Consider the following 27,419-nt stretch of genomic DNA (forward strand, 5'->3'; position numbering starts at 1 on the left):
AAGGGAGACTGATGGCGCTTCCCGTGTTCATTCTGTGGGAAAGCCTTCAGTTTTTGTAAACGGGAGATCCACCAGAGGATCCACACGGGGGAGAAACAGTTTGGCTGCCCCTTGTGTGAGAAGAGGTTCTCCCACCAGCACCAGCTGAAGATGCACCTGATGGTCCACACGGGAGAAAGGCTGTTCGTCTGTATGCACTGCGGGAAGAGTTTCTCAGAGAGGAGCAACCTCATGATACACCAGCAGAAAATGCACACAGTCCATGTATTGACTATAGTGATGTAGTACTAGTTAGTTTGTAGTTGGTTTTGGATGTATAGGGAACTGGGTGAGGAGAACTGAGGAAAGAATGAGTATGATGAGGCAGAGTAGATGATATGGTGATGGTGTCTAAAAATGCTTCACTGGTCGAGGGTAACAGATTTCTAGTGCAAACATAGTGAGACTTTATTCACCTTGACATTATTTTGTGCAATAAAAGTACTGTACTGCAAAGTTGTTAGTGTATGACCATTTTGTTCAAATTAAATACAAAGTTGACACTGCTGACTGACTTGGATATTTTTGTATCGTTACAGGGACTGAGTTTCCCTTATCTCAGTCTAATCAAAACATTATACTTCATTCTTGAATAAACACATATGGACATTTTTTTAAATTAACTCCAATGGCTCCATATTGTTAGGTACTTGAATCACAGTTTTAGACATGGGCTTGACTGGTTAACATTTTATAACATCATGTCATGTTTCTGTATGTACAGCAAAGAATGTCTTATAACCCTTTATGCTTTTCTGTATAAACTTTGTTTACAGTTTGCTGTCCCTGAAGACCTGCTGATATCCAGTGTTACTGGTGGGAGAGAGTGGACCTCTGAGGATGCTGGTCACAAACCCTGGACCCTGATCAGGAGCCGCCGCTCTTCCTTCCAGAGTCGGGATCAGGACCCAACCGCGAAGGACCGAGACTTCACCACAACACGACAGCTGGACTGAACAACCTCAGTCCTGGTGGTCAACAGAGAGACAGAGGCTCCAATCAGGGATCCAGTCTGCAGCCCAGGCCCTTCTCTTCACAGTCTCAGTGCAGGGATGGAGCAGAGCCTGGGGCTTATAGGAACAGGAGGGTCTCTATGATAAACACAACAGTATGCATGATTGAAAGATCAGGTCACCCTGGGCTTCAGCCTTCACAGAGAGTGGTGGGAGACCCCCCTGGATATAGTCTAGCAGCAAGTCTGTCTTCTCCTTTGGCGTCACATCTAATGCCTGGTGAATGGGTTCATAGAAGAACTGGGCCTGGATGTTGCCTTCCTCGGTTACCCCACCAATACAGACAGGGTCAGGATGGGCATTCACCATGAGAGGCACCTAGCCTACAACAGATTGTGTGCAATCCCAACAACACCCAAACAATGGCTAGAGGTCCAGGAGGAAGCTCAATGACGGAGGTTCTCCTTCCTAAGTAACCTTATCAGACAAAGGAGTGTCCAGTGAGAGAAATCACAGCAGTGTGGCTAGAATTATACACAGGGGATATCTGGGAACTATCTGAAATACAGTTATGAAGTGTCTTGTGGTGTGGGGGGTTACTAAGTCCCTCAGTTGAACATCTGGGTATGATCACATTCTCACATGATACAGCAAGAGTTCCCAAACTTTTTGTTGGCCCGCGACCTCACTTTGATACCTGAAAATTCTCAACCCCAACCATGTGGGGAAAAAAAACATTACTTTTTCAAAAAATAATTGGGGCTAAAACATTGAGATGGAAGTGCCCAAAGATGACCTCCAATCATCTTTGTGGTACCATTTGGAAGTTGAAATGTCAGTTATTAACATTTTAGTACATTTATCAGCCAAAACATGACACCCACCCTGTATTCAAGAGCGACGGGCACAACACAAACACCTCATTATGCAAAACTGTCTAAACTACAACATGTGCAGAAAAAAAGTTTACACGTTTTTAAATAATTAACGAAGGTTAATGACAATTTTTATTAAAAACATGTTTTTTTCCATGCTATGCAAAATGGTTCAACCTTGAGCGCCTGTTTTGGCATTTAAGTTTAAAAAAGTAACTTTCTGACCACTTCTACCATGGGCAAATATGTATGGTAAATTTCATACAAATCAAAAAGGGTTTTGGTCAAAAAGTGATTGAAATCAAATGGAACGACCCTTTTTATAGGAATTTTAATTAAACACATACCCCTCATTAAACTTGTCATTTGAAACAGGCTTGTAAATGCCTGTTTTTAGAGAGACAGTAAACCTAGGCTAGATAAAAGGACAGTTGAATGTTTACCGTACTGAGGTGATGGAGTAAAGTGATTGTATTCTACTCTATTATTGCTAACACACTTCTTTAAACTAGTGATCTAAGCTCGAAAGACTGTTCTTAAATAGGAGATAAGCAGTACCGTATTTCAAAGAACAGCGTGCATACGCTTTTCATTTAGCCACACCCATCGAGCGACAACATCCTTCCTCGTCGGTATAAACGGAAGTAAACAGTAACTAAGAACAATTTCCACGTTAGCGTTTTTGTTGTTATTTAGACGTTTATTAACACCATGGAACTCAAACTATGACTCATTTAACTGCACAGCATCACATACTTACCCCATGTAGTATTTAATCCGCGTTGGAAACAGGATTTGATTAATAGAGGTTAGCTATCTAGGTAACGCTACCTAGCTGCTAAGTTAGTTAACAATGGCTGCTAACTGTATGGTTTTTCACACTCAAATAGCCTCCATAATGGAGGTTCTAGCGAATGCAGCCGTGGCAGAGGTCTGTAAACTCGTTGACGACGACTATGCAGTGCTTCGGTTGGAAATAACTCACAGCCAGAAAGAAAACAGTGCTTTGCGGAGGAAACTACAGCTTCTGGAACTGAAATTGTCACGGGAGCGCGCAGAGAGGACAATGCGAGAGCGCGTCCTCGCCAGTCGTCCCAGAACTGTCAAGGTCCTCGACCGATACAGAGGAATGGCAAGAGGTACATTTAGCAGAAGGTCAAGGATGCGAGGCATGTCACTGGTTCCCCTCTGCGCATGTGTAATTTTAGATGTGTTAACCACATATGGTTAACCAGAATTGAGTCTTGGTCAGTTTTTGGATAGTTAGTATGCAATAGTTCATCTGATTACTTGGCTGTCTTGGGCAAAGACACAATGTAATTTAACCAGATTCTTTATTTACTGCATTTCCTTTTATTTACACAATGAAAACAATGTGATACATGTAACATAATACATTGATCAATAAATGGTATCAATAAGTTATGAGATGTGTTATCTTACATTCTTCAAATCAAATTTTATTTGTCACATACACATGGTTAGCAGATGTTAATGCGAGTGTAGCGAAATGCTTGTGCTTCTAGTTCTGACAATGCAGTAATAACCAACAAGTAATCTAACCTAACAATTCCACAACTTCTACCTTATACACACAAGCATTTCGCTACACTCGCATTAACATCTATCTAACCATGTGTATGTGACAAATAAAATAAATTTGATTTGGTAAATAATATGTACATAAAGATATATGAATGAGTGATGGTACAGAATGGCATAGGCAAGATGCAGTACATGGTATCGAGTACAGTATATACATATGAGATGAGTAATGTAGGGTATGTAAACATTAAGTGGCAATTCTAAACGGTGGCAATAGTATACAATAGCTTTGAGCATTGACAGTACCTAACTTAACCACCTCTTTTCCCCCAATCACACTCAGGTGAAGGAGATCTCACTGGAGGCCACAGGAGCTTTGTGAAGCCAGCTGGACACAATACATGGAGAGTTGACCAAACAATCACTGTTGATGAGGGGATTCGAACCTCAACCCAGCACGTTATTGTGATAGAGGTTAGTGTAATAGTGTTACATTAAAATTACAGTATATCAAATGTGATCAGTTTATATCAGAAAGGCTCCCATCAGCTATTCACTTGCTTACATGTACATCCTAATTTATCTACCATAGGGAAGCTTGTGAGACTTCCCTATGACATTGTTATCCAATTGAACAGGACACTAGTAACAACCTCCTCTCTTCTTGTGTCAGGATACAGAGGCTGCAGGTCCTGGGGTCAAGCTTGAGAGGTCTGAAGGAGAGGAGGACCCACAGCACAGCAGAGACATCCAGACTGCAGCAGCTGGAGCTTCCCCTGAAGCCATGGAGGACCTCGCCGCCGCGCCCCAGCCCAGGACCCAACGCAGCATCACGGAGGTCAGTGGAACGCCAAACGCCGTTCTCAAGTCAGAGACAGACACTGAGACTTTAATTGTAACACACAGCCTCTTAAACACAGGATCTGATCACAGATCAGACCCAGAGAGACTGTGGCTGGGGAAACTGGGCTGTCCACATGCTCCTGGCTCAGAATATTTACCGGTATTTCACCAGAGCCAGAGGATGGTTCATTCCCGTGCTGATGGTAACGCGTTACACTCTGGCGGTGATGATCCATCTTGTTCTTACGCTACAGAGATGGACCCTGGCAACATGCCCGTGGGTTTAGAGACACAGACTGATCTGTCCAGAGGGGACTGGAACCAGTACAGTAGTAGTGTATACTCTGAAGGGTGCCTAGATAAGAAAGGGGAGGGTCTATTCGTAGATGAGGTGACTGTGAAAGTGGAGGGTGATGTTCCTCTGACACTGAATGCAGATGAGACTCACTTAGGAAAAGGACACTCGCAGGACAACACCAGTGACTTCTTAGACTACAGGGAAAGCTTAGAGACAAATCTAAATGTCCCGACCCACTCACCTTTACACACGTTCATGGATCGCGAGTCAGTGTCCACGTCGATGGGGCCTTCCGATTCACACGGCCGCGTCCTTTTCAATCAGGTATTGAACTCAAACGACAGGGCTAGAGCCCAGGCTGAGGGAGGGGGAGCCACATCAGGCAATAGTAAAGAGAAACGGTTCCTCTGCATGTTCTGTAACAAAGGCTTCAGCTGCCTCCAGAAGGTGGAGATCCACCAGAGGGTCCACACGGGGGTGAAACCCTTCAGCTGTACCCAGTGTCACATGCGCTTCACCCAGGCTGGCACCCTGAAGAGGCACCAGAGGGTCCACACAGGGGTGAAACCCTTCAGCTGTACCCAGTGTCACATGCGCTTCGCTCAGGCTGGTGACCTGAAGAGGCATCAGAGGGTCCACACAGGAGAAAGGCCATTTGCCTGTATGCACTGCGGGAAGAGGTTCTCAGAGAGGAGATACCTCAGGATACACCAGCAGAAAAAACATTCCACTCTATAACATAAAGTCACCATTCCACTCGATAGCTTCTGAGATTTAGATTAAACCCTGCATTAAAGGTAGACTCAACGAGATTACAGAAATGCACAAAGTAAACCGCAGGAGTGGGTCAATTTCTACAACAACTAAGAGCGTTGTAGTGCAAGGCCCAGACATTGTGGGATACAGCGCCTTCAGAAAGTATTCACACCCTTTGACTTTTTCCACATTTTGTTGTGTTACTGCCTGAATTTTAAAATGGATTAAATTGAGATTGTGTGTCACTGGCCTACTACACACAATACATCATAATGTCAAAGTGGAATTATGTTTTTTTTCTTCAATAATTAATAAAAAAATGAAAAGCTCGAAGTTTTTTGTTATGACAAGCCTAAATAAATTTAGGAGTGAAAATCTGCTTAACAAATCACATAAGTTACATGGAGTCACTCGGTGTGCAATTATAGAGGTTAACATGATCTTTTAATCAGTACCTCATCGCTGTACCCCAGATTCAACCACTACCTCATCGCTGTAAAGAACAGATTCAAGTGTTGTTGGAATAAGTATATACACAAACGTACAGTGTAAATGTTTGAGGTCCTGCATTCAGGAGTGGGGATGGGATTACTGTATGTTTTGCCTTGCCGGCAACTCTACCTTTATGGTAAAGTTGCCAGACAGAATCCACTTCAGAAGCCACTTCAGTAAAAGGCACATGACAGCCCGCTTGGAGTTTGCCAAAAGGCACCTAAAGGACTCTCCAACCATCGCAAGATTCTCTGGTCTGATGAAACCAAGATTGAACGCTTTAGCCTGAATGCCAAGCGTCACTTCTGGAGGAAACCTGGCATCATCGTTATGGTGAAGCATGGTGGTGGCAGCATCATGCTGTGGGGATGGTTTTCAGCGGCAGGGACTTTGAGACTAGTCAGAATTGAGGGAAAAGTACAGAGAGATTCTTGATGAAATCCTGCTCAAGACCTCAGACTGGGGCAAAGTTTCACCTTCCAACAGAACAACGACCCTAAGTACACAGCCAAGTCAACGCAGGAGTGGCTTCGTGACAAGTCTCTGAATGTCTTGAGTGGCTCAGCCAGAGCCTGGACTTGAACCCGATCGAACATCTCTGGGGAGACCAGAAAATAGCTGCGCAGCGACGCTCCCCATCCAACCTGATAGAGCTTGAGAGGATCTGCAGAGAAGAATGGGAGAAACTCCCAAAATACAGGTGTGCCAAGCTTGAAGCGTCATACCCAAGAAGACAAGGCTGTAAAAGGTGCTTCAACAAAGTACTGAGTAAAGGGTTTGAATACTTATATAAATATGATTATTCAGCTTTTTAATACACTTGAAAAATGTCTTTACCTGCTTTGTCATTATGGGGTATTGTGTGTAGATTGAGGGGAGAAAACAATTGAATCCATTTTAGAATAAGGCTGTAACGTAATAAAATGAGGAAAAAGTCAAGTGGTCTGAATACTTTCCAAATGCACTGTGTGTGTGTTTATATATACATACATGCATACATACATACATACATACATACATACATACATACATACAAAAAAAACAGGCATTGAATATCCCTTTGAGCATGGTGAAGTTATTAATTACACTTTGGATGGTGTTTCAATATACCCAGTCACCGCGTCCTTCCTAACTCAGTTGCCGGAGACGAAGGAAACCCCGCTCAGGGATTTCACCATGAGTCCAATGGTAACTTTAAAACAGTTACAGAGTTTAATGGCTGTGATAGGAGAAAACCAAGGATGGATCAGCACCATTGTAATTACTCCACAATACTAACCTAAATGACAGTGAAAGAAGGAAGCCTGTACAGAATACAAATATTTCAAAACATGCATCCTGTTTGCAATAAGGCACTTAAGTAAAACTGCAAAAAATGTTGCAAAGAAATGAACTTTTTGTCCTGAATACAAACCGTTATGTTTGGGGCAAATCCGAAACAACATCACTGAGTGACACTCTTCATATTTTTTTTCAAGAATGGGGGTGCCCCCCCCCCCCACTCATTTTGCCCTCAGAACAGCCTCAATTTGTCGGTGCATGGACTCTACAAGTCGGTGAAAGTCCTTTTGAATAGTGGACCATTCTTGATACACACAGGAAACTGTTGAGCATGAAAAACCCAGCAGTGTTGCAGTTCTTGGCATAAACCAGTGCACCTACTACCATCCCCTGTTCAAAGGCACTAAAATATTTTCTCTTGCCCATTAACCCTCTGAATGGCACACATACACAATCCCTGTCTCAATTGTCTCAAGACTTAAAAATCCTCCTTTATCGACACAGATTTGAAGTGGAATCATCAAGTGGCATCAATAAGGGATCAACTTTCACCTGATCAGTCTGTTATGGAAAGAGCAGGTGTTCTTAATGTTTTGTATACTCAGTGTACAGTATAAGCCTAAAGTTTGTTACATGCTGTGTTTGTACTGTGTAGCCTATATGATGTTCACAAATGCCTGTTTCATTACTTCCATTCAACTACTTAATTGTTTTCCCATGACACCTTTAATGAGACAATGAATGCAGTTCATCAAGTTCATGCAGATTTTTATTTTAGACTTGTATGTGTGGTTTTCATCTGGTGCATTTAAAACTTGTTTGTGTTTCATAAATACAAAATGGGACTTTTCATTCCAAGACTTTCTTTGAGACTCTCTTTAGTATACATCACATCTGATCTGACCCTATTTTGCATACACTGATAGGGCTTTATAACCAATTTACACTTACTAAATATATCTACACATACCCACACACTAACAAACACCTACTGTACACGTCAAAATAGTTTAGTCAGGTTTGTCAGATGTTTACTTATCATTGCAGACTTATTTTTTACCCACAACATATTTATGTCCACCATGATGGGTTTAACATCCATATGGCTATTTTTCTGTATATCTAATAGGACCGGGACTATACCAGTATCGCGATATTCGTTAGTGTCGTGGCAAGGAAACAAAACACAAAGCGGATTTAACTTTTTTAGGAAAACAGCCCTAATGTTGAAAACAAATATCATTGTGTTTTCATCCAGACTCACATTTATTTATTTTCCATAACACACAATATGTTACATACAGCAGGTTTTTAAAGGACCAAAGAGTTGTCTGCTTTGTGTTAAAAAGAATTACATGGGAAAAAAATATTGCGGTACTGGTATCATTCCTGCTCTAATATCTAAGCATACCTCTTGAGTTTTCTGAATCCTCCTGACTGTGCCACCTGTATGAGTCATAATACCCACAAAAGCTAGCGGTCAAACAAGGAAATGGCTCCAATCGTTTTCCACCATTCATTTCTCCCAAAGGGGATTTTAGAAACACTAAAAGGGGATGTATTTTGTATAAGCCTACCCTGGTGTGACGCTTTGATAACTGTGTAAATCTCTCTAGGACATGATGACTTTTATAAATTAAATTCGCCTGTAGTTACCCCCCCCCAAAATGAAATGGTAATTAGCTGCTAATGTGGCTATCATAAAGAACTACAAATGCCATGATGATCTGGACGGGACTACCAAATCGAGGAAAAGGTAAGATTCTCAGCATTAATGTTAGCTACGTTTAGTAATGAATACATTGGCTACATTTCTTTAAATGGACAATTGTGAACTGTCTTGGTTAAGTAAATTGACACAATACCTGTTGGCAAAGGTGTCCGCTAGAGATAACGTGCAGGAGTTTGCAGGGATTTGTGGTCCTGCATGATGTCTACTTTGATGCCAATTAGCATTTTCAAATCTGAGAGTAAATAGTGCAGAATATATTGATTGATAACTCACCTTGTCCAAGAGACATTTACATGGTTATCAAAACGTCACGCCAGGATAAGTCTACACGAAACACAGCCCTTATTTGAAGTGTTTCTAAAATCACCAATGGTGGAAAAATGATTGGAAGCATTTCACAGTTTGACCGCTAGGTTTTGTAATTGGCTGATACTGGTTGTAATTGGCTGATACTCATATTGAGCTGGAGAGACTATTTAAATGTAAATAGTTGCTTATGTTTGCAAGTATGGCCAAGCAATGTTAAAAGTGTGTTTATCTTTGTCTGTGCACGTACCTGAGGGAGTGTATGTCTGTATAATCTGTATCACCTTTCTCATCCAGGAGGAGAGTCCAGAGGTGCTGCTGGTGAAGGAGGATGGTTGTGAGGAGAGTCTGGGGAACCCTGAGGGGACCATGGTCATGGAAAACAACCAAACAACACCTCCTCCTGAACCCACAGAGGAACCAGCTGAGCAGCACAGGACCCCACACAGTCTCACTGAGGTGAGCCCACTATGAATTAACGTGTTAATGGTATTAGATCAGGGCCTGTATCCACAAAATGTGTCAGAGTAGGACTGCTGATCTAGGATCAGTTTTGTCTTTTCGATCATAATGAATAAGACGATGTAGACGGGTGGGGACCTGATCCTCAATCAGCACTTCTACTTTGTGAATATGGCCCAGGTTGTGATTAAAGTGTAGGACCATGCCTTTGCATTATCAAACCATTAAAGAGTGTCTAGTAATCAAAGGTACTATCACGTTTGCATAGTATCAAATCAACTAACAGTTTTGCATAGTACTCATAGCAATCCCTCATTGCTCAATCATAACATGCTCCATAGCACGGTGCTAATATCAGATTTCTTGATCAAACATCTTCTCACTCTGTATCAGGCTTTCTGTTAGCCTGTAATAGACAGCTTTTGTCCTCTAAAAAAATGGCAAAGCAGATAAATAAAATTGGCACAGCCAATATTCCGGGAGAAGAAGAAAAAATGCTTTCTTGCCTATTCATTTATGGAAACACCAGTCGATGGAATTACATTTGACTGGTCAGTCTATAGGTTAATTTGCATGATTTAGTGGAATTAAATTGGCATGTGTGTTGCTTCAGACTCATTGCTTTTGAATGTTTTTCTTATGTAGCCTAGGCCTACTGGTTGTATGAATTTGGGATCTTTCGTCCCACAACTGTCCCAGAGTCTGTCTGGAATAGGCTATTTCTTTCTCTACAAAGTGACCAATAGAATAGGTCATCTAAACTTTTGTACTTCAGTATATTGACATAGGCTAGCGATTTTGCTGTTCGTTACTCATCTCGTTGTCTGAGGAAAAGTACATGTGGATAGTTATTCTAACATCTTCAAAGTCTTTGGCTCCCGAGTGGCGCAGCGGTCTAAGGCACTGCATCTCAGTGCTAGAGGCGTCACTACAGACGCCCTGGTTCGACTCCAGGCTGTATCACAACCGGCCATGATTGGGAGTCCCATAGGGCGGCGCACAATTGGCCCAGTGACGTCCGTGTTTGGCCGGTGTAGGCCGTCATTGTAAATAAGAATTTGTTATTAACTAACTTGCCTAGTTCAATAAAGGTTCAATACAAATACATTTTTAAAAAGTGAAATTCAGAATTCAGTACCACACGTCGTTGCATTGTCGCATCCTCGACTTGTTCTGTTAATATGAACTTCCCATATTCTAAATGTGATTTATTTCATTCTGAGCACCATGGTGGGTGGCTCCTTAATTGGGGAGAACGGGCTCGTGGTAATGGATGGAGCAGAATCGGTGGAATATTAGAAACCATGTGTTTGATGTATTTTATATTTGATTCCATTTGCGCCATTCTGTGGTGGGTGGACGCCCTATTCAGGTTATGCATCTAATGCTTATGGGTCCGGTACATTTCTCAAATGTCCAGCGCCACACTTTCCTAACGGAAACCATGCTCTGTATCTCTTACAGCCAGTAGACATGGAGGATGGGAAGCCTGATCTGCTGCTGGTCAAAGAGGAGACAATAGAGGACGGACCAGAGAGCATTGACCTGCTGAGCGGACTAAAGGTGGGGGAGCAAGGTAAAGGAGAAATACATATAGCCTACATACAGTAATAGACCTTCAATGGGAATAGTGATGCACCTGGCTATTATTATTTCTTCATTTATAAAATTAAATCAATACAACTTATGTTTACATACAAAAACACTTTATAATGTATGAACTTGACCAGATAATTGAGTTCTCTGCCATGTTTGTAAAGTCTATTTTCTAACCTCTTTCTACAGGTGGTTGGCTGGAGGATTACAGAGGAGGCTGGGCAGCCATCTTGGATTCCCAGACCCAGACGGGTGCAGCCAAGAGCCAGGGGGATTACATCACCGAGCAGGCCAGGACCAGAGGCAACATAGTGGAGGTCAGTGGATGGGACAGCATCCTCAACTCTAGGCTGAGGAACAACACTGTTAACCAGAAAAAGACAATCGAACACAAAACAACAACCAAACTTAGTGTCCATGACAACAGACTAGCTGAGGCCAGGATGAGACATAGATTTGGTCCGGGGGGACGGGGAGGTGTCCATATGCAGCTGGAGAGAACAGACACAGACTCGGCTAGTGATGCTCCTTCCTGCTCCTATAGTTGTGATTCAGAGAGACTGATGGCGCCTCAGGTTAACCCCCTGACAGATTCTGCCTTCAGCCTGCCTTCTATAGGATCTATCAACTGGAACATGGACCCTGGGACAACACAGACACTCCCTGGCCTTTGTTCTCCTCACACTCCCCTAATGTTAAACCAGACCTCAGACAATGCCAGTGCCTCAACACTGAGTGGCTACACAAGCCCATTGACAAATGACAGTAGTAGAGATGGAATCAGTAAAGGTGGCGGCGCCAAAGAAAAGCACTTCCCGTGTTCGTTCTGTGGGAAAGTCTTCAGTTTCCCCAAACAGGTGGCAATCCACCAGAGGATGCACACGGGGGAGAAACCGTTTGGCTGCCACCTGTGCCGGGCCAGTTTTTCAGACTCGTCCAACTTGAAGAGGCACCAGAGGGTCCACACAGGGGAGAAACCCTACAGCTGCCCCCAGTGTGAGAAGAGGTTCTCCCACCAGCCCCATCTGAAGAGGCACCTGAAGATCCACACTGGAGAGAAGCCGTTTGCCTGTACGCACTGCGGGAAGAGGTTCTCAGAGAGGGGCTACCTCAGAATACACCAGCAGAAAATGCACACCGCCCATGTATAGAGTATAGTGACATGTAATGTAGTACTAGTTCGTTTGTTTGTAGTTAATTCAGTTGATTTTGGATGTATAGTGAACTGGATGAGGTGAACTGAGGAGAGAATGAGTGTGATGAGGCAGAGTAGATGATATGGTGATGGTTGGTGTGATGGTGTCTGTAACAAATGCTTCACTGATGAAGTGACAATTTTGTCCTGTTCTTTGTTGTTGGTGTTTATTTACGAGGCAATTATAGTGCCCGAATAGTACTTCATTTTATGTGAATGTATGACCATTTTGTTTAAATGAAATACAAAATTGACTCTGTGCTGACTGACTAGGTTATTTGTGTATCATTGCAGGGACTGAGTTTTCCCTATCTCAGTGGAACCAAAACATTATACTTAATTATTGAATCAACACATTTAAATAATAAACTCCAATGGCTCCATATTCTTAGCTACTTGAATCAATACATTTTTTTAAAAAGCCCTTTTTTTATCAGCAGATGTCACATAGTGCTATACAGAAACCCAGCCTAAATCCAAACAGCAAGCAATGCAGATGTAGAAGCACGGTGGCTAGGAAAAAACTCACCTGTTAGAGATGGGCTTGACTGTGGTTAACATTTTATAATATCATATTTCTGTGTGTTAGAATGCTATTTTATTATGATTATTACATATTGGAATTTGGCCTAGGTACCCTCTGTAAGGCCAGATATCACCCTGTAAAGCAGGTCTCAGTAACTGGTATCTGGGCCCCTGAGCCATTAAATCGTCAATGGGTGTCCTTAAGCGATTAAGATGTTTCAAATGTATAGTCTATTCAACCCCAAGGTCTCCGCCTTGATGTAATGATTTAAACAGCGAACAGATAAGGCAAGAATATTTCTCCCCACTGGAGGGGGGGGGGGTCTGATAACCTCTTAGAGGAAAGTGTCTGTCTTCCCATATGTCTGTCTAGACCTGTAAAATATAGAAGTTGTTCACCTTATATTTTCCATCTAGCATTTCTCCAAACTTTGACCAGTTTTCAATTCCTAACATTGGCGCTGCGAGCAGGGTGGGTTTATCACCGGAGGACGCGTGACAAAAGAGGTGAGTGCTCTTTCATTTTAATTTAGAATGAGATTAATTTGATTTAGTCGCACCACGTCACCTGTAAAGTTCATGTTAAAAGAACTGACCACATTTGTATCTGTGTGTGACCCCACCAATCTGGCAAAGAACTCTTGTGAATCGGATAACTGTTTGGTGTGGAAATCATTAGTAAGTGTGTCTCCTTCATATACAGTGGGGCAAAAAAGTATTTAGTCAGCCACCAAGTGTGCAAGTTCTCCCACTTAAAAAGATGAGAGGCCTATCATTTTCATCATAGGTACACTTCAACTATGACAGACAAAATTATTTTAAAAATCCAGAAAATCACATTGTAGGATTTTTTAATTAATTTATTTCCAAATTATGGTGGGAAATAAGTATTTGGTCAATAACAAAAGTTTATCTCAAAACTTTGTTATATACCCTTTGTTGGCAATGACAGAGGTCAAACGTTTTCTGTAAGTCTTCACAAGGTTTTCACACACTGTTGCTGGTATTTTGGCCCATTCCTCCATGCAGATCTCCTCTAAAGCAGTGATGTTTTGGGGCTGTTGCTGGGCAACACGGACTTTCAACTCCCTCCAAAGATTTTCTATGGGGTTGAGATCTGGAGACTGGCTAGGCCACTCCAGGACCTTGAAATGCTTCTTACGAAGCCACTCCTTCGTTGCCCGGGCAGTGTGTTTGGGATCATTGTCATGCTGGAAGACCCATCCACATTTCATCTTCAATGCCCTTGCTGATGGTAGGCTTTGTTACTTTGGTCCCAGCTCTCTGCAGGCCATTCACTAGGTCCCCCCCAGTGTGGTTCTGGGATTTTTGCTCACCGTTCTTGTGATCATTTTGACCCCACGGGGTGAGATCTTGCGTGGAGCCCCAGATCGAGGGAGATTATCAGTGGTCTTGTATGTCTTCCATTTCCTAATAATTTCTCCCACAGTTGATTTCTTCAAACCAAGCTGCTTACCTATTGCAGATTCAGTCTTCCCAGCCTGGTGCAGGTCTACAATTTTGTTTCTGGTGTCCTTTGACAGTTCTTTGGTCTTGGCCATAGTGGAGTTTGGAGTGTGACTGTTTGAGGTTGTGGACAGGTGTCTTTTATCAAATCAAATCAAATCAAATTTATTTATATAGCCCTTCGTACATCAGCTGATATCTCAAAGTGCTGTACAGAAACCCAGCCTAAAACCCCAAACAGCAAGCAATGCAGGTGTAGAAGCACGGTGGCTAGGAAAAACTCCCTAGAATGGCCAAAACCTAGGAAGAAACCTAGAGAGGAACCAGGCTATGTGGGGTGGCCAGTCCTCTTCTGGCTGTGCCGGGTGGAGATTATAACAGAACATGGCCAAGATGTTCAAATGTTCATAAATGACCAGCATGGTCGAATAATAATAAGGCAGAACAGTTGAAACTGGAGCAGCAGCACAGTCAGGTGGAAGTTGAAACTAGAGCAGCAGCATGGCCAGGTGGACTGGGGACAGCAAGGAGTCATCATGTCAGGTAGTCCTGGGGCATGGTCCTAGGGCTCAGGTCAGTTGAAACTGGAACAGCAGCATGGCCAGGTGGACTGGGGACAGCAAGGAGTCATCATGTCAGGTAGTCCTGGAGCTCAGGTCCTAGGGCTCAGGTCCTCCGAGAGAGAGAAAGAAAGAGAGAAGGAGAGAATTAGAGAACGCACACTTAGATTCACACAGGACACCGAATAGGACAGGAGAAGTACTCCAGATATAACAAACTGACCCCAGCCCCCCGACACATAAACTACTGCAGCATAAATACTGGAGGCTGAGACAGGAGGGGTCAGGAGACACTGTGGCCCCATCCGAGGTCACCCCGGACAGGGCCAAACAGGAAGGATATAACCCCACCCACTTTGCCAAAGCACAGCCCCCACACCACTAGAGGGATATCTTCAACCACCAACTTACCATCCTGAGACAAGGCTGAGTATAGCCCACAAAGATCTCCGCCACGGCACAACCCAAGGGGGGCGCCAACCCAGACAGGATGACCACAACAGTGAATCAACCCACTCAGGTGACGCACCCCCTCCAGGGACGGCATGAGAGAGCCCCAGTAAGCCAGTGACCCAGCCCCTGTAATAGGGTTAGAGGCAGAGAATCCCAGTGGAAAGAGGGGAACCGGCCAGGCAGAGACAGCAAGGGCGGTTCGTTGCTCCAGAGCCTTTCCGTTCACCTTCCCACTCCTGGGCCAGACTACACTCAATCATATGACCCACTGAAGAGATGAGTCTTCAGTAAAGACTTAAAGGTTGAGACCGAGTTTGCGTCTCTGACATGGGTAGGCAGACCGTTCCATAAAAATGGAGCTCTATAGGAGAAAGCCCTGCCTCCAGCTGTTTGCTTAGAAATTCTAGGGACAATTAGGAGGCCTGCGTCTTGTGACCGTAGCGTACGTGTAGGTATGTACGGCAGGACCAAATCAGAGAGATAGGTAGGAGCAAGCCCATGTAATGCTTTGTAGGTTAGCAGTAAAACCTTGAAATCAGCCCTTGCTTTGACAGGAAGCCAGTGTAGAGAGGCTAGCACTGGAGTAATATGATCAAATTTTTTGGTTCTAGTCAGGATTCTAGCAGCCGTATTTAGCACTAACTGAAGTTTATTTAGTGCTTTATCCGGGTAGCCGGAAAATAGACCATTGCAGTAGTCTAACCTAGAAGTGACAAAAGCATGGATTAATTTTTCTGCATCATTTTTGGACAGAAAGTTTCTGATTTTTGCAATGTTACATAGATGGAAAAAAGATTTCCTTGAAATGGTCTTGATATGTTCTTCAAAAGAGAGATCAGGGTCCAGAGTAACGCCGAGGTCCTTCACAGTTTTATTTGAGACGACTGTACAACCATTAAGATTAATTGTCAGATTCAACAGAAGATCTCTTTGTTTCTTGGGACCTAGAACAAGCATCTCTGTTTTGTCCGAGTTTAATAGTAGAAAGTTTGCAGCCATCCACTTCCTTATGTCTGAAACACATGCTTCTAGCGAGGGCAATTTTGGGGCTTCACCATGTTTCATTGAAATGTACAGCTGTGTGTCATCCGCATAGCAGTGAAAGTTTACATTATGTTTTCGAATAACATCCCCAAGAGGTAAAATATATAGTGAGAACAATAGTGGTCCTAAAACGGAACCTTGAGGAACACCGAAATTTACAGTTGATTTGTCAGAGGACAAACCATTCACAGAGACAAACTGATATCTTTCCGACAGATAAGATCTAAACCAGGCCAGAACATGTCCGTGTAGACCAATTTGGGTTTCCAATCTCTCCAAAAGAATGTGGTGATCGATGGTATCAAAAGCGGCACTAAGGTCTAGGAGCACGAGGACAGATGCAGAGCCTCGGTCCGATGCCATTAAAATGTCATTTACCACCTTCACAATTGCCGTCTCAGTGCTATGATGGGGTCTAAAACCCCTTTTATACTGAGAACAAGTTCAAACAAGTGCCATTAATACAGGTAACGAGTGGAGGACAGATGAGCCTCTTAAAGAAGAAGTTACAGGTCTGTGAGAGCCAGAAATCTTGCTTGTTAGTAGGAGACCAAATAATGTTTTTACACCATAATTTGGAAATAAATTCAATAAAAATCCTACAATCTGATTTTCTGGATTTTTTTCTTCTCATTTTGTCTGTCATAGTTGAAGTGTACCTATGATGGAAATTACAGGCCTCTCTCATCTTTTTAAGTAGGGGGACTTGCACAATTGGTGGCTGACTAAATACATTTTTGCCCCACTGTATTTCTGGGTTGCGAGCGCTGCATGAGTCTGTTGTCTGTATGTTTATGTCACAAGAGAGCTCTTCTGACACCTTTTGGGGTGTAGTGTATTGCAATACAATCATGGTAGCTAGAGTGAAGGAATAAATTAGTCTCATCAGGATGAAACTCCGAATTACAGATATGGCACTTTTCCTTTTTTATGAACTGAGCAGGAGAAAAGGACCTGTTGGTAAAACTGCGTATGATGATGCACTGTCCTGATGATTTCATATAAGCAGGATAAACATGGGTATGCATGTGCTGGCAATGTGTGATTGACTGTGAGCATATTATTTATGGTGAAGGCAGCAGTGCATGTTGCGACAGCCGGGTGCTGCAGCCTAATGTTTAAAGTGATTCCTCAGCAGTGTTGGGTGTAGAGTACTCAAATTACTTTTTTGTTGTAAAGAGTAACTTAACGCCTTGGTATTTTCAACTGAAGTAATCAGTTACTTAGTTGTGTTTTCAAATAAGCAAATTGTTACTTTTTTCTTTGTTTTGTTTTTTGGGCCCCAAAAAAATAAATCCTTTCCCTACGTTCACACACTTCCTGTTTCTTCAAGAACGTTGTGGCGGGAAGCCAGCAACATGGCAGAGACAACAGCCTTTACATCGTGGAAGTATTCACATTATTTTGAATTGGTAGAGTTAAAGGAGATAAAAACATAAAAGTTGTGCCAACTTCAAATATCAAGAAGCAACTTTAGGCCAAGCACAGCTCCACAAGACTGGCGGAGAAAGACCCACGCCAGCCGATTGCCGTTGATGCTGAGGATGACCGTGCTTGCTTCAAAACAGCAAAATATAGATTTCTGTTCGGATAAACCGGTCACCACGAGAGAACTAAATAAACATGTATGTGTCTTTGATGATTGTAAGTAATTCCTTTGGTTGCATGTAATTTATTTCAATGCATTATGTTTAGGATTGATCTGATAGTTTGCATTTGTGGTCAGCAGTTTAATGCGCAGGGTATTTTAATTTTCATGTCGATATTTCAAATCGAGCTTGTTGTGACTTAATAGCCTGTATTTAGTGTCTTTTATGTATATTTCGTTTCATAAAGCTCCCTAAATGTTGGTTTTGATTTATGGACAATATTACTTTGATGCGTTGGATTGATCAATTTGCAACACTTTTCTTTGCGTTCATCAGACTGATTTATGTCCCCGGTATTAGACCTTATAATTGTTTACAGGGGAAGGACGTTAATATCTCTGTGGGATTATATTGATTTGAAGAGCGATTTCAAGCGGAAGAATACGGGCTTTAGGATAAGAGCCCTTGCAGGTTTGTTTCACGAAATGTAATAGAAAACTAATACCGTATTAATGAATGCGTCAAACAGGAACAAATTCCATGCATAAATGCGACAATAAGTGGTGTCTGAAGACCTGAGCAAGGATGAATTGGATGGGTAGAACGTAATGGCCCAGACAAGTGGTATCCAATTATTCTTTCTCAATTCGATAGTTTGAATACTTTTTAAAATTTAAATTGTAATGTTATTTAACTAGGCAAGTCAGTTAAGAACAAATTCTTATTTACAATGACAGCCTACCGGGAGAACAGTGGGTTAACTGTCTCGTTTATGGGCAGAACGACAGATTTTTACCTTGTCGGCTCGGCGATTCGATCCAACCTTTCGGTTTCTGGCCCAGTAGGCTACCTGCTGCCCAAATAACATCAGTGATTTAAATAAAGGGGTAATTTCATATAAAAAAAATCAGTTTCCATTCCGTGGACCACTGTCCAAAATTGAAGTAAGTAAATTATAATAAATGTTTTTAGTACAAGGGCTGTGGGGGACAAAAAGTGCTGATAAACCAGCACCAATTGTTTTGTAGGTCCTAGCAGATTTGTTAAACAACAGGTTTCATATTTTGACTAGTTGATGGCCCAGGGACAGAAAGTACAGAAGCAAGCCATATGTCAATGCAACAGATCCAGACCATAAGAGTACAAGTGAAAGGAGCTCTGGGATTGTTTACTTTAGTAGCTGCCTATTTCGCTTAATGGGACCCTGTATCATCTGATGTCTCCAGTATGATAATATGAACGCATGGTTTTAGAGGCTTCCTGACAAAATGCAGTGAGCTCGATTGGGGGGAAAAGGAGGGAGGTACAGTGGGGAGAACAAGTATTTGATACACTGCCGATTTTGCAGGTTTTCCTACTTACAAAGCATGTAGAGGTCTGTAATTTTTATCATAGGTACACTTCAACTGTGAGAGACGGAATCTAAAACAAAAATCCAGAAAATCATATTGTATGATTTTTAAGTAATTCATTTGCATTTTATTGCATGACATAAGTATTTGATCACCTACCAACCAGTAAGAATTCCGGCTCTCACAGACCTGTTAGTTTTTCTTTAAGAACACCTCCTGTTCTCCACTCATTACCTGTATTAACTGCACCTGTTTGAACTCGTTACCTGTATAAAAAACACCTGTCCACACACTCAATCAAACAGACTCCAACCTCTCCACAATGATCAAGACCAGAGAGATGTGTAAGGACATCAGGGATAAAATTGTAGATCTGCACAAGGCTGGGATGGGCTACAGGACAATAGGCAAGCAGCTTGGTGAGAAGGCAACAACTGTTGGCGCAATTATTAGAAAATGGAAGAAGTTCAAGATGACGGTCAATCACGCTCGGTCTGGGGCTCCATGCAAGATCTCACCTCGTGGGGCATCAATGATCATGAGGAAGGTGAGGGATCAGCCCAGAATTACATGGCAGGACCTGGTCAATGACCTGAAGAGAGCTGGGACCACAGTCTCAAAGAAAACCATTAGTAACACACTACGCCTTCATGGATTCAAATCCTGCAGCGCACGCAAGGTCCCCCTGCTCAAGCCAGCGCATGTCCAGGCCCATCGGAAGTTTGCCAATGACCATCTGGATGATCCAGAGGAGGAATGGGAGAAGGTCATGTGGTCTGATGAGACAAAAATAGAGCTTTTTGGTCTAAACTCCACTTGCCGTGTTTGGAGGAAGAAGAAGGATGAGTACAACCCCAAGAACACCATCCCAACCATGAAGCATGGAGGTGGAAACATCATTCTTTGGGGATGCTTTTCTGCAAAGGGGACAGGACGACTGCACCGTATTGAGGGGAGGATGGATGGGGCCATGTATCGCGAGATCTTGGCCAACAACCTCCTTCCCTCAGTAAGAGCATTGAAGATGGGTTGTGGCTGGGCCTTCCAGCATGACAATGACCCGAAACACACAGCCAGGGCAACTAAGGAGTGGCTCTGTAAGAAGCATCTCAAGGTCCTGGAGTGGCCTAGCCAGTGTCCAGACCTGAACCCAATAGAAAATCTTTGGAGGGAGCTTAAAGTCCGTATTGCCCAGCGACAGCCCCCGAAACCCGAAGGATCTGGAGAAGGTCTGTATGGAGGTGTGGGCCAAAATCCCTGCTGCAGTGTGTGCAAACCTGGTCAAGAACTACAGGAAACGTATGATCTCTGTAATTGCAAATAAAGGTTTCTGTACCAAATATTAAATTCTGCTTTTCTGATGTATCAAATACTTATGTCATGCAAAAAAAATGCAAATTAATTACTTAAAAATCATACGTGATTTTCTGGATTTTTGTTTTAGATTCCGTCTCTCACAGTTGAAGAGTACCTATGATAAAAATTATAGACCTCTACATGCTTTGTATGTAGGAAAACCTGCAAAATCGGCAGTGTATCAAATACTTGTCCTCCCCACTGTATATAGGCCTTGTAGTACCGAATATTGCATTTTTAGGACTGATTAAGATTGAGAATTTGTCATTTTTTTGGACTGGATTAAAATTTAGCATAGTGAAAACTATGTATATTTTTTTATTTTTCAGGACTGATTGAATGTCCAATACCAAGTATTCAGATGAGTTTAAAGGACACGCAAATAACATGTATTTATTGTCTGAATTTTGGTTTCGGACAATAAATGAGAAATGTACTGAAAAACAATGTAAACCTCGTACAGATAAGGTTTTAAAATAATGAGTCTGAAGTACAGGGAAAGAAAAGAAAAGAGAAGGAACAGACTCACTAAATGTTGTTGACCTTTGTCTTGACTTTCTGGTGAGGCCTGATTACCCTCACTAGAAAGGCCAGAGGCATTGGGTGAAGTTTGAATATAAAATGGAATGCTCCATTTTCTGCTCAAGTGTATTGCCTTTGTTGTGTTGTCTGATTATGTCTTTGCTTCAATACAAACTCACTAGATTGGGTCTGCTGTATTGTCGAGATTTCAAACCGAGTTAAGCGCAGAACGTTGTTTGAGGGTGGGTTATATATTTTTTCCTACTGGTAAGAATAGGATTAAGTCATGCTCGCTGGGCTATATCGGGATGCAATGGGAAATTTTGCAGTAGAGGTCTGTATAGTTGAATTGGTTTAGGTAATACTAGTGAATTTGAGCAGAAAGTTAATGTATTTTAACATTATAATTTGTGTCCAGTCATTAAAGTGGATTGCAGGTATGTTTTGACTATTACGCTGATGAGACAGCAACTTTTTGAAGATTTGTTATATTTTTCCTAAATTAATGCAACAGGTTGAAATGATTAGATTACCGAAAAGGATCACTGATTCCTTACGCTGAGACATTAACTATATTTGCGACAGAAAAAAGTTACATTTAGAGAGGTTAAGAGGAAACATTTAAGGCGAAACAGCTATTCCATATGTTGTTGGACATGGGTCTAGTAAAGATACCAGCATAATTTTACATGGTTATGGAAAAAGAGACCGGTCATATAATATGGGAGTGAATCGTTAGACCCGGTGGCGAGATACATGTTGCAGTGTCTGAGGGTAGCGCATGCTAAATTAAGTGCAAATGAACATAAACGTTGGGATACATTAAAACAAACTCTTAATGATTTATGGGAGTATGGTAGATTTATCATACAACTTTGGGTTGCTGATTATGATATTAGTTCTGTGAATGCTAACAAAATGTTTTGGGTTTTTTTTTCCGGGAGAATGGGGGTTTCATTGTCTCTCTTTGAAATGTTTCCCCGAGTCTGGTCTTGGGGAGAACAGTAAGTGAGATTGAGGTTGGATTGAGGCTATAAACTACCAAATTAAATAAAGCCTGGCCATTTTTGTTTTTACCTTAAGGTTTGCAAATACCCACACACAACACACTTATGACTATTTCTTAGTGTTTTTAAAATGCTACGTTTGATTTATTGTGAGTGTTCTATTTCATTTGGGTTTAGTGAGTTTTCCATTTTGTCTTCTTGCCAAGGTATCTTAAAGGGGAACACACACATGGAATTTTCTGAGTTTTAATTGAACATGTGAATTCTTTTGATAAGACATTTACTGGAAACCTGGGATACGAAATGTTTGAGTGTTTTTATTAATTAGTCTAATATAGTTCTTAGTCATATTTGTGATTTGGACCAATGGGAAGAAGGAGAGGGTGTTGCCTTTAACTAAGGGTAGTCTGTCTTAAGTCTATTTTACTATGACCGTATGGGTACAATACTTTTTCTTTATGGAGTTAAGGGTAATGATTCGATTTTGTTATTTTTTGACCAGTAGTGTTTGTTTTTTACACATTACTCACATTGGGAGTCATGTGTCAAAATGGGGGAGGTAACAGTCCTGAGGTTTTGGATTGAAGTTTACACACATTGATATGTAGGAGTGTATTGAGTGATATGTGAAGGAGTGTTTGTTCTGTTCTGACACACATCTCACCAGATTAGGTCTTCTGGATTGTTGGGATGTGGTCTAACTTCCTGATCCTGTGGGTCTATGATGAAGTTGACAGTGTAATGGTAGTATAGAAGTGTGAAGTATAAGCCAATTGGAAAAATGTGTTATTCTCTTTAACCTTTTCATGTATGAGTTCCAAATATCTCTAACGTCGCCCCAGCATGAGTTTATTATATATATTTTTATGCACGTGATGTTAGATATCTCTACCTTCCAGAATGTGATTGTTACGCAACAGTACATTTAATCTGCGCTGTCCTCAAACCAAGGCACTGTTTTTATTTATAGGCTTTTTTCAACTTGTCAATTTCAAATGATTTTCTAAGTTTTTATTTTGTATTGAGGTGTGTTCCGCCTCATTCATTCACATACAAGTAGTCATACTTTTGCGGACAATTTTTTATTTATTTTTACATTTCTGACCCGGACAAAATTCCCTAAGCACTTCGCAATTGTTTGTGCAGTTCAAGTCTGCAGACATTTGCGTATGTCCCGTCAGAACAGGATCTGCACAAACATGTTCACATTTTCCATCTGTTGCGAAACACCACCATAGATTATTCAACTAACCTGGTATCTGCAACACTCTTTGTTCTTGATTCTGGAAAAGTTATCTTCTAAAACATATAAAAAATTTGAGTGAGATGTGTGTCTACATCTTTGTTTTGGTAGCACTGTGATGTACTGTCATCTACTTCTGCAAGTTGCTGCATCTCACAGAAACAACGAGGTGACGAACAGATTGTTTTACTATTGTAACATGCAGTGATAAGAATTATATTGTCCCTGCCAGGAGCCCACCCTTTTGCCGTAGATGGTAGATTTCTCGTCTCTGGACCACACCATCTTAAATTGCATTCCGCTAAGGCACTTCACTCGCTCTAAATCGGTTGGCTACATTGGTGACCAGGGTGGGATTATTTTGATTTAGGTGGGAATAGTGATGCATGCATTGACTACAGTTCTACAATCTCCACCAGAAGCTCTGGATTTTGACAGATGGTGAAGCTCTCATTTCTGGTCTGCAAAATGTAAGACCGTGCCTCCCATGACGCTTCTCTCTCAAAATACATTGGTAGGTTACACTATATTTAGATACGTCATACTTTCCTGAGACACCTTTTGCTATTTGTCTTCATACTTAATAAATAGTGAGACACAATGTGATAGTGTTCTTTATTCGAATGTATATGCATAAAATGTACATTATGGAAAACATTCCTCATAGTTAGCAGTAGAATAATGGATTGGCAAGAATTTGGCACAGTCAACTTTTAAAAGGTTAGTTGGAAATGTAGGCTAATCATTTAATTCACAGATCAAAATAAGCTATTTTGTCAATCTTATCACGTAGACTATATACCCACACTGTATCTGTGTGTTGATGGCTAGAGTGCACGTGCCATCAGTAAAATTGAAAATGGGATGGAAACCAATTTATCAGCACATGGGAATTTAACCACAAAAGTATTTTTTATGTGCACTACCTCATCACATACTGCCTGTTATCTGCAACAAGAAAAGCTTTTTACTGTACTTGTGCATGTGACATTCAAACAGGAAACACCCCTCTGGTCGGAAAATTTGCAGATGTTACAATATTCACATGAAAATCTGTCACCAATTGGATGGAAACCTAGCTAATGTATTTGAAAAATCTTTCCAACTCTCTCCCTTTCAAACCTAGCTAATGTATTTGAAAAATCTTTCCAACTCTCTCCCTTTCAATAACCACCGAGCCTAGGTGTGAAAGGGAAAAATGTCATGTTCTGATCCAGTGAAAACATCGTAAAATACCTGATTAATTCTTATCCTTTGCGTAAATACAGTAGCTCTGTCCGGAACTCACTGGCGCGAGAAACTCTGAGGGCCCAGAATGGTTGATACAATGCTGCAAGTAGGAGCTTCAGACCAGACGCACTTCATACAATGTTTCAAGTTCGTTGCAGACAGGCGGAGTAGAGAGAAATGCGATTGAAAGAACATGAACAAACTGCTATGCGTAGCCAATGTGATTTATAGGATACTTATTTTTATCAGAATATTTTCTACCTGAAATGGTTTTATATGTTTACTTTATGTAGGCTATTTTTAACTAGTTGTCATTACAAGTTACTTGCATTGGTTATCAAAAAGAAAGGAGGACCAAGGCACTCTTCATATGATTCCTTAAAATGCCTTTATTTGTATGGCATGTTCATGTTTTTTTTTAAAAGTTTTTAATCTGCCGCATTTCGGCTGCATGGCCTTTGTCAGGGAGTACAAAGAAATTATAATACAATGTTCTCTTGAACCGGTTTTTCCAATTAGCCCTAATTTGACGAGGGAGTGGTTAAAAATGGATTGAACAACACCTAGTATGCAACACTATACACATTAAACAGTGAAATACTCACTGCATCGCAGCGCTAGCTGTGCCACCAGAGACACTGGGTTCGCGCCCAGGCTCTGTCGCAGCTGGCCGCGACCTGGAGGTCCATGGGGCGACGCACAATTGGCCTAGCGTCGTCCGGGTTAGGGAGGGTTTGGCCGTTAGGGACATCCTTGTCTCATCGCGCACCAGCGACTCCTGCGGCGGGCCGGGCGCAGTGCGCGCTAACCAAGGTAGCCAGGTGCACAGTGTTTCCTCCGATACATTGGTGCAGCTGGCTTCCGGGTTGGAGGCGCGCTGTGTTAAGAACCAGTGCGGCTTGGTTGGGTTGTGTTTCGGAGGACGCATGGCTTTCGACCTTCGTCTCTCCCGAGCCCGTAAGGGAGTTGTAGCAATGAGACAAGATAGTAATTACTAACAATTGGATAACACGAAAAGGGGGTAAAATTTAAGAAAAAAAAAGTGAAATACTATAGATATGTTTATTAATTTTTTTAACTCCAAGCTAGAAGCATCAGAATGCCTAGAAAGGTAGTTCTAACCTTAAATAAGACAAAGGAGAAAGTGCCAAGAATAGGAAAGCGATCTATTACATAGTACACTAGAACACAGCAAACATAGCTGAACATAGCTGAGGGCAATATATAGCTGAGGGCAATAAAGCAAAATGTCCACTAGATGACAGCAAATGGACCTATCATCACCCTACAGGAAAGGTGAGAATTCCATATGTTCATTTAAACCAGGATATTTAGTGGCCTGTAGTCTGTAAATCCAAAAACCTTCCCTTTGGTTTAGCTGTTTAAGACGTTGCCCTTTTCTAATTGAGGCCGGAACATGATCAATACCCATAGCTTGTAGGGATGCAGGGTTGCCATGGTGTAAGGACTTATAGTGCCTTGCATTTGGTATATGCCCATTAAACATCTGAATGGCACACATAGTACCAGTCAAAAGTTTGGACACACCTACACAGTCAAGGGTTTTTCTTTATTTTTACTGTTTTCTACATTGTGGAATAATAGTGAAGACATCAAAACAATGAAATAACATGTATGGAATCATGTAGTAAGCATGTAGTAACCAAGAAGCAACCAAGAAATCATGTAGTAAGCGTTAAACAAATCCAAATATATTTTAGATTCTTCAAAGTAGCCACTCTTTGCCTTGATGACAGCTTTGCACACTCTTGGCATTCTCTCAACCAGCTTTACCTGGAATGCTTTTCCAACAGTCTTGAAGGAGTTCCCACATATGCTAAGCACTTGTTGGCTGCTTTTCCTTCACTCTGCGGTACAACTCATCCCAAACCATCTCATTTGGGTTGAGGTTGGGTGATTGTGGAGGCAAGGCCATCTGATGCAGCACTCCATCACTCTCCTTCTTGGTCAAATAGCCCTTACACAGCCTGGAGGTGTGTTGGGTCATTGTCCTGTTAAAAAACAAATTATAGTCCCACTAAGTACAAACCAGATGGGATGGCATTTCGCTACAGAATGCTGCTGGTTAAGTGTGCCTTGAATTTTAAATAAATCGCATACCGTGTCACCAGCAAAGCACCCCCACACCTCCATGCTTCAAGGTGGGATCCACACATGCGCAGATCATCAGTTCACCTACTCTGCGATTCACAAAGACACGGCGGTTGGAAACAAATCTCAAATTAGGACTCATCAGACCAAAAGACAGATTTCCACCGGTCTAATGTCCATTGCTCAAGTCTCTTCTTCTTATTGGTGTCCTTTTAGTAGTGGTTTCTTTGAGCAATTTGACCATGGCCTGATTCACGCAGTCTCCGCTGAACAGTTGATGTTGAGATGTGTCTGTTACTTGAACTCTGAAGCTTTTATTTGAGCTGCATTTTCTGAGGCTGGTAATTCTAATGAACTTATCCTCTGCAGCAGAGGTAACTTTGGATATTCCTTTCCTGTGGCGGTCCTCATGAGATACAGTTTCATCATAGCGCTTAATGTTTTTTGCGACTTCACTTGAAGAAACTTTTAAAAAGTTATTGACATTTTCTGGATTGACTGACCTTCATGTCTTAAATAATATAGTAATGATGGACAGTTTGTTTCTCTTTGCTTATTTGAGCTGTTCTTGCCATAATATGGACTT

General features: G+C 41.8%; 1 protein-coding gene across 3 annotated transcripts in view; it reads left to right on the top strand.

The window, feature by feature from the left end:
• LOC112261324 (zinc finger protein 77-like) overlaps positions 1–12,632 on the top strand; it is a 32,041-nt gene extending 19,409 nt beyond the window's left edge. Inside the window, exons 1-6 of one of the 3 annotated variants that reach the window (XM_042330500.1) lie at positions 9–3,006; positions 3,756–3,886; positions 4,086–4,250; positions 9,418–9,579; positions 11,047–11,158; positions 11,368–12,632. In XM_042330500.1, coding sequence (XP_042186434.1) covers positions 2,721–3,006; positions 3,756–3,886; positions 4,086–4,250; positions 9,418–9,579; positions 11,047–11,158; positions 11,368–12,329 — 1,818 coding nt within the window. In that variant the 5' untranslated portion in view covers positions 9–2,720 and the 3' untranslated portion in view covers positions 12,330–12,632. Of the gene's footprint in view, positions 1–8; positions 3,007–3,755; positions 3,887–4,085; positions 4,251–9,417; positions 9,580–11,046; positions 11,159–11,367 lie in introns of those variants that run through there. The other 2 variants (XM_042330501.1, XM_042330499.1) reach the window with 2 other exon arrangements.
• Positions 12,633–27,419: the final 14,787 nt, after the last annotated feature.

This window comes from Oncorhynchus tshawytscha, linkage group LG11 (assembly GCF_018296145.1).
Source record: "Oncorhynchus tshawytscha isolate Ot180627B linkage group LG11, Otsh_v2.0, whole genome shotgun sequence".
Taxonomy (NCBI): Eukaryota; Metazoa; Chordata; class Actinopteri; order Salmoniformes; family Salmonidae; genus Oncorhynchus; species Oncorhynchus tshawytscha.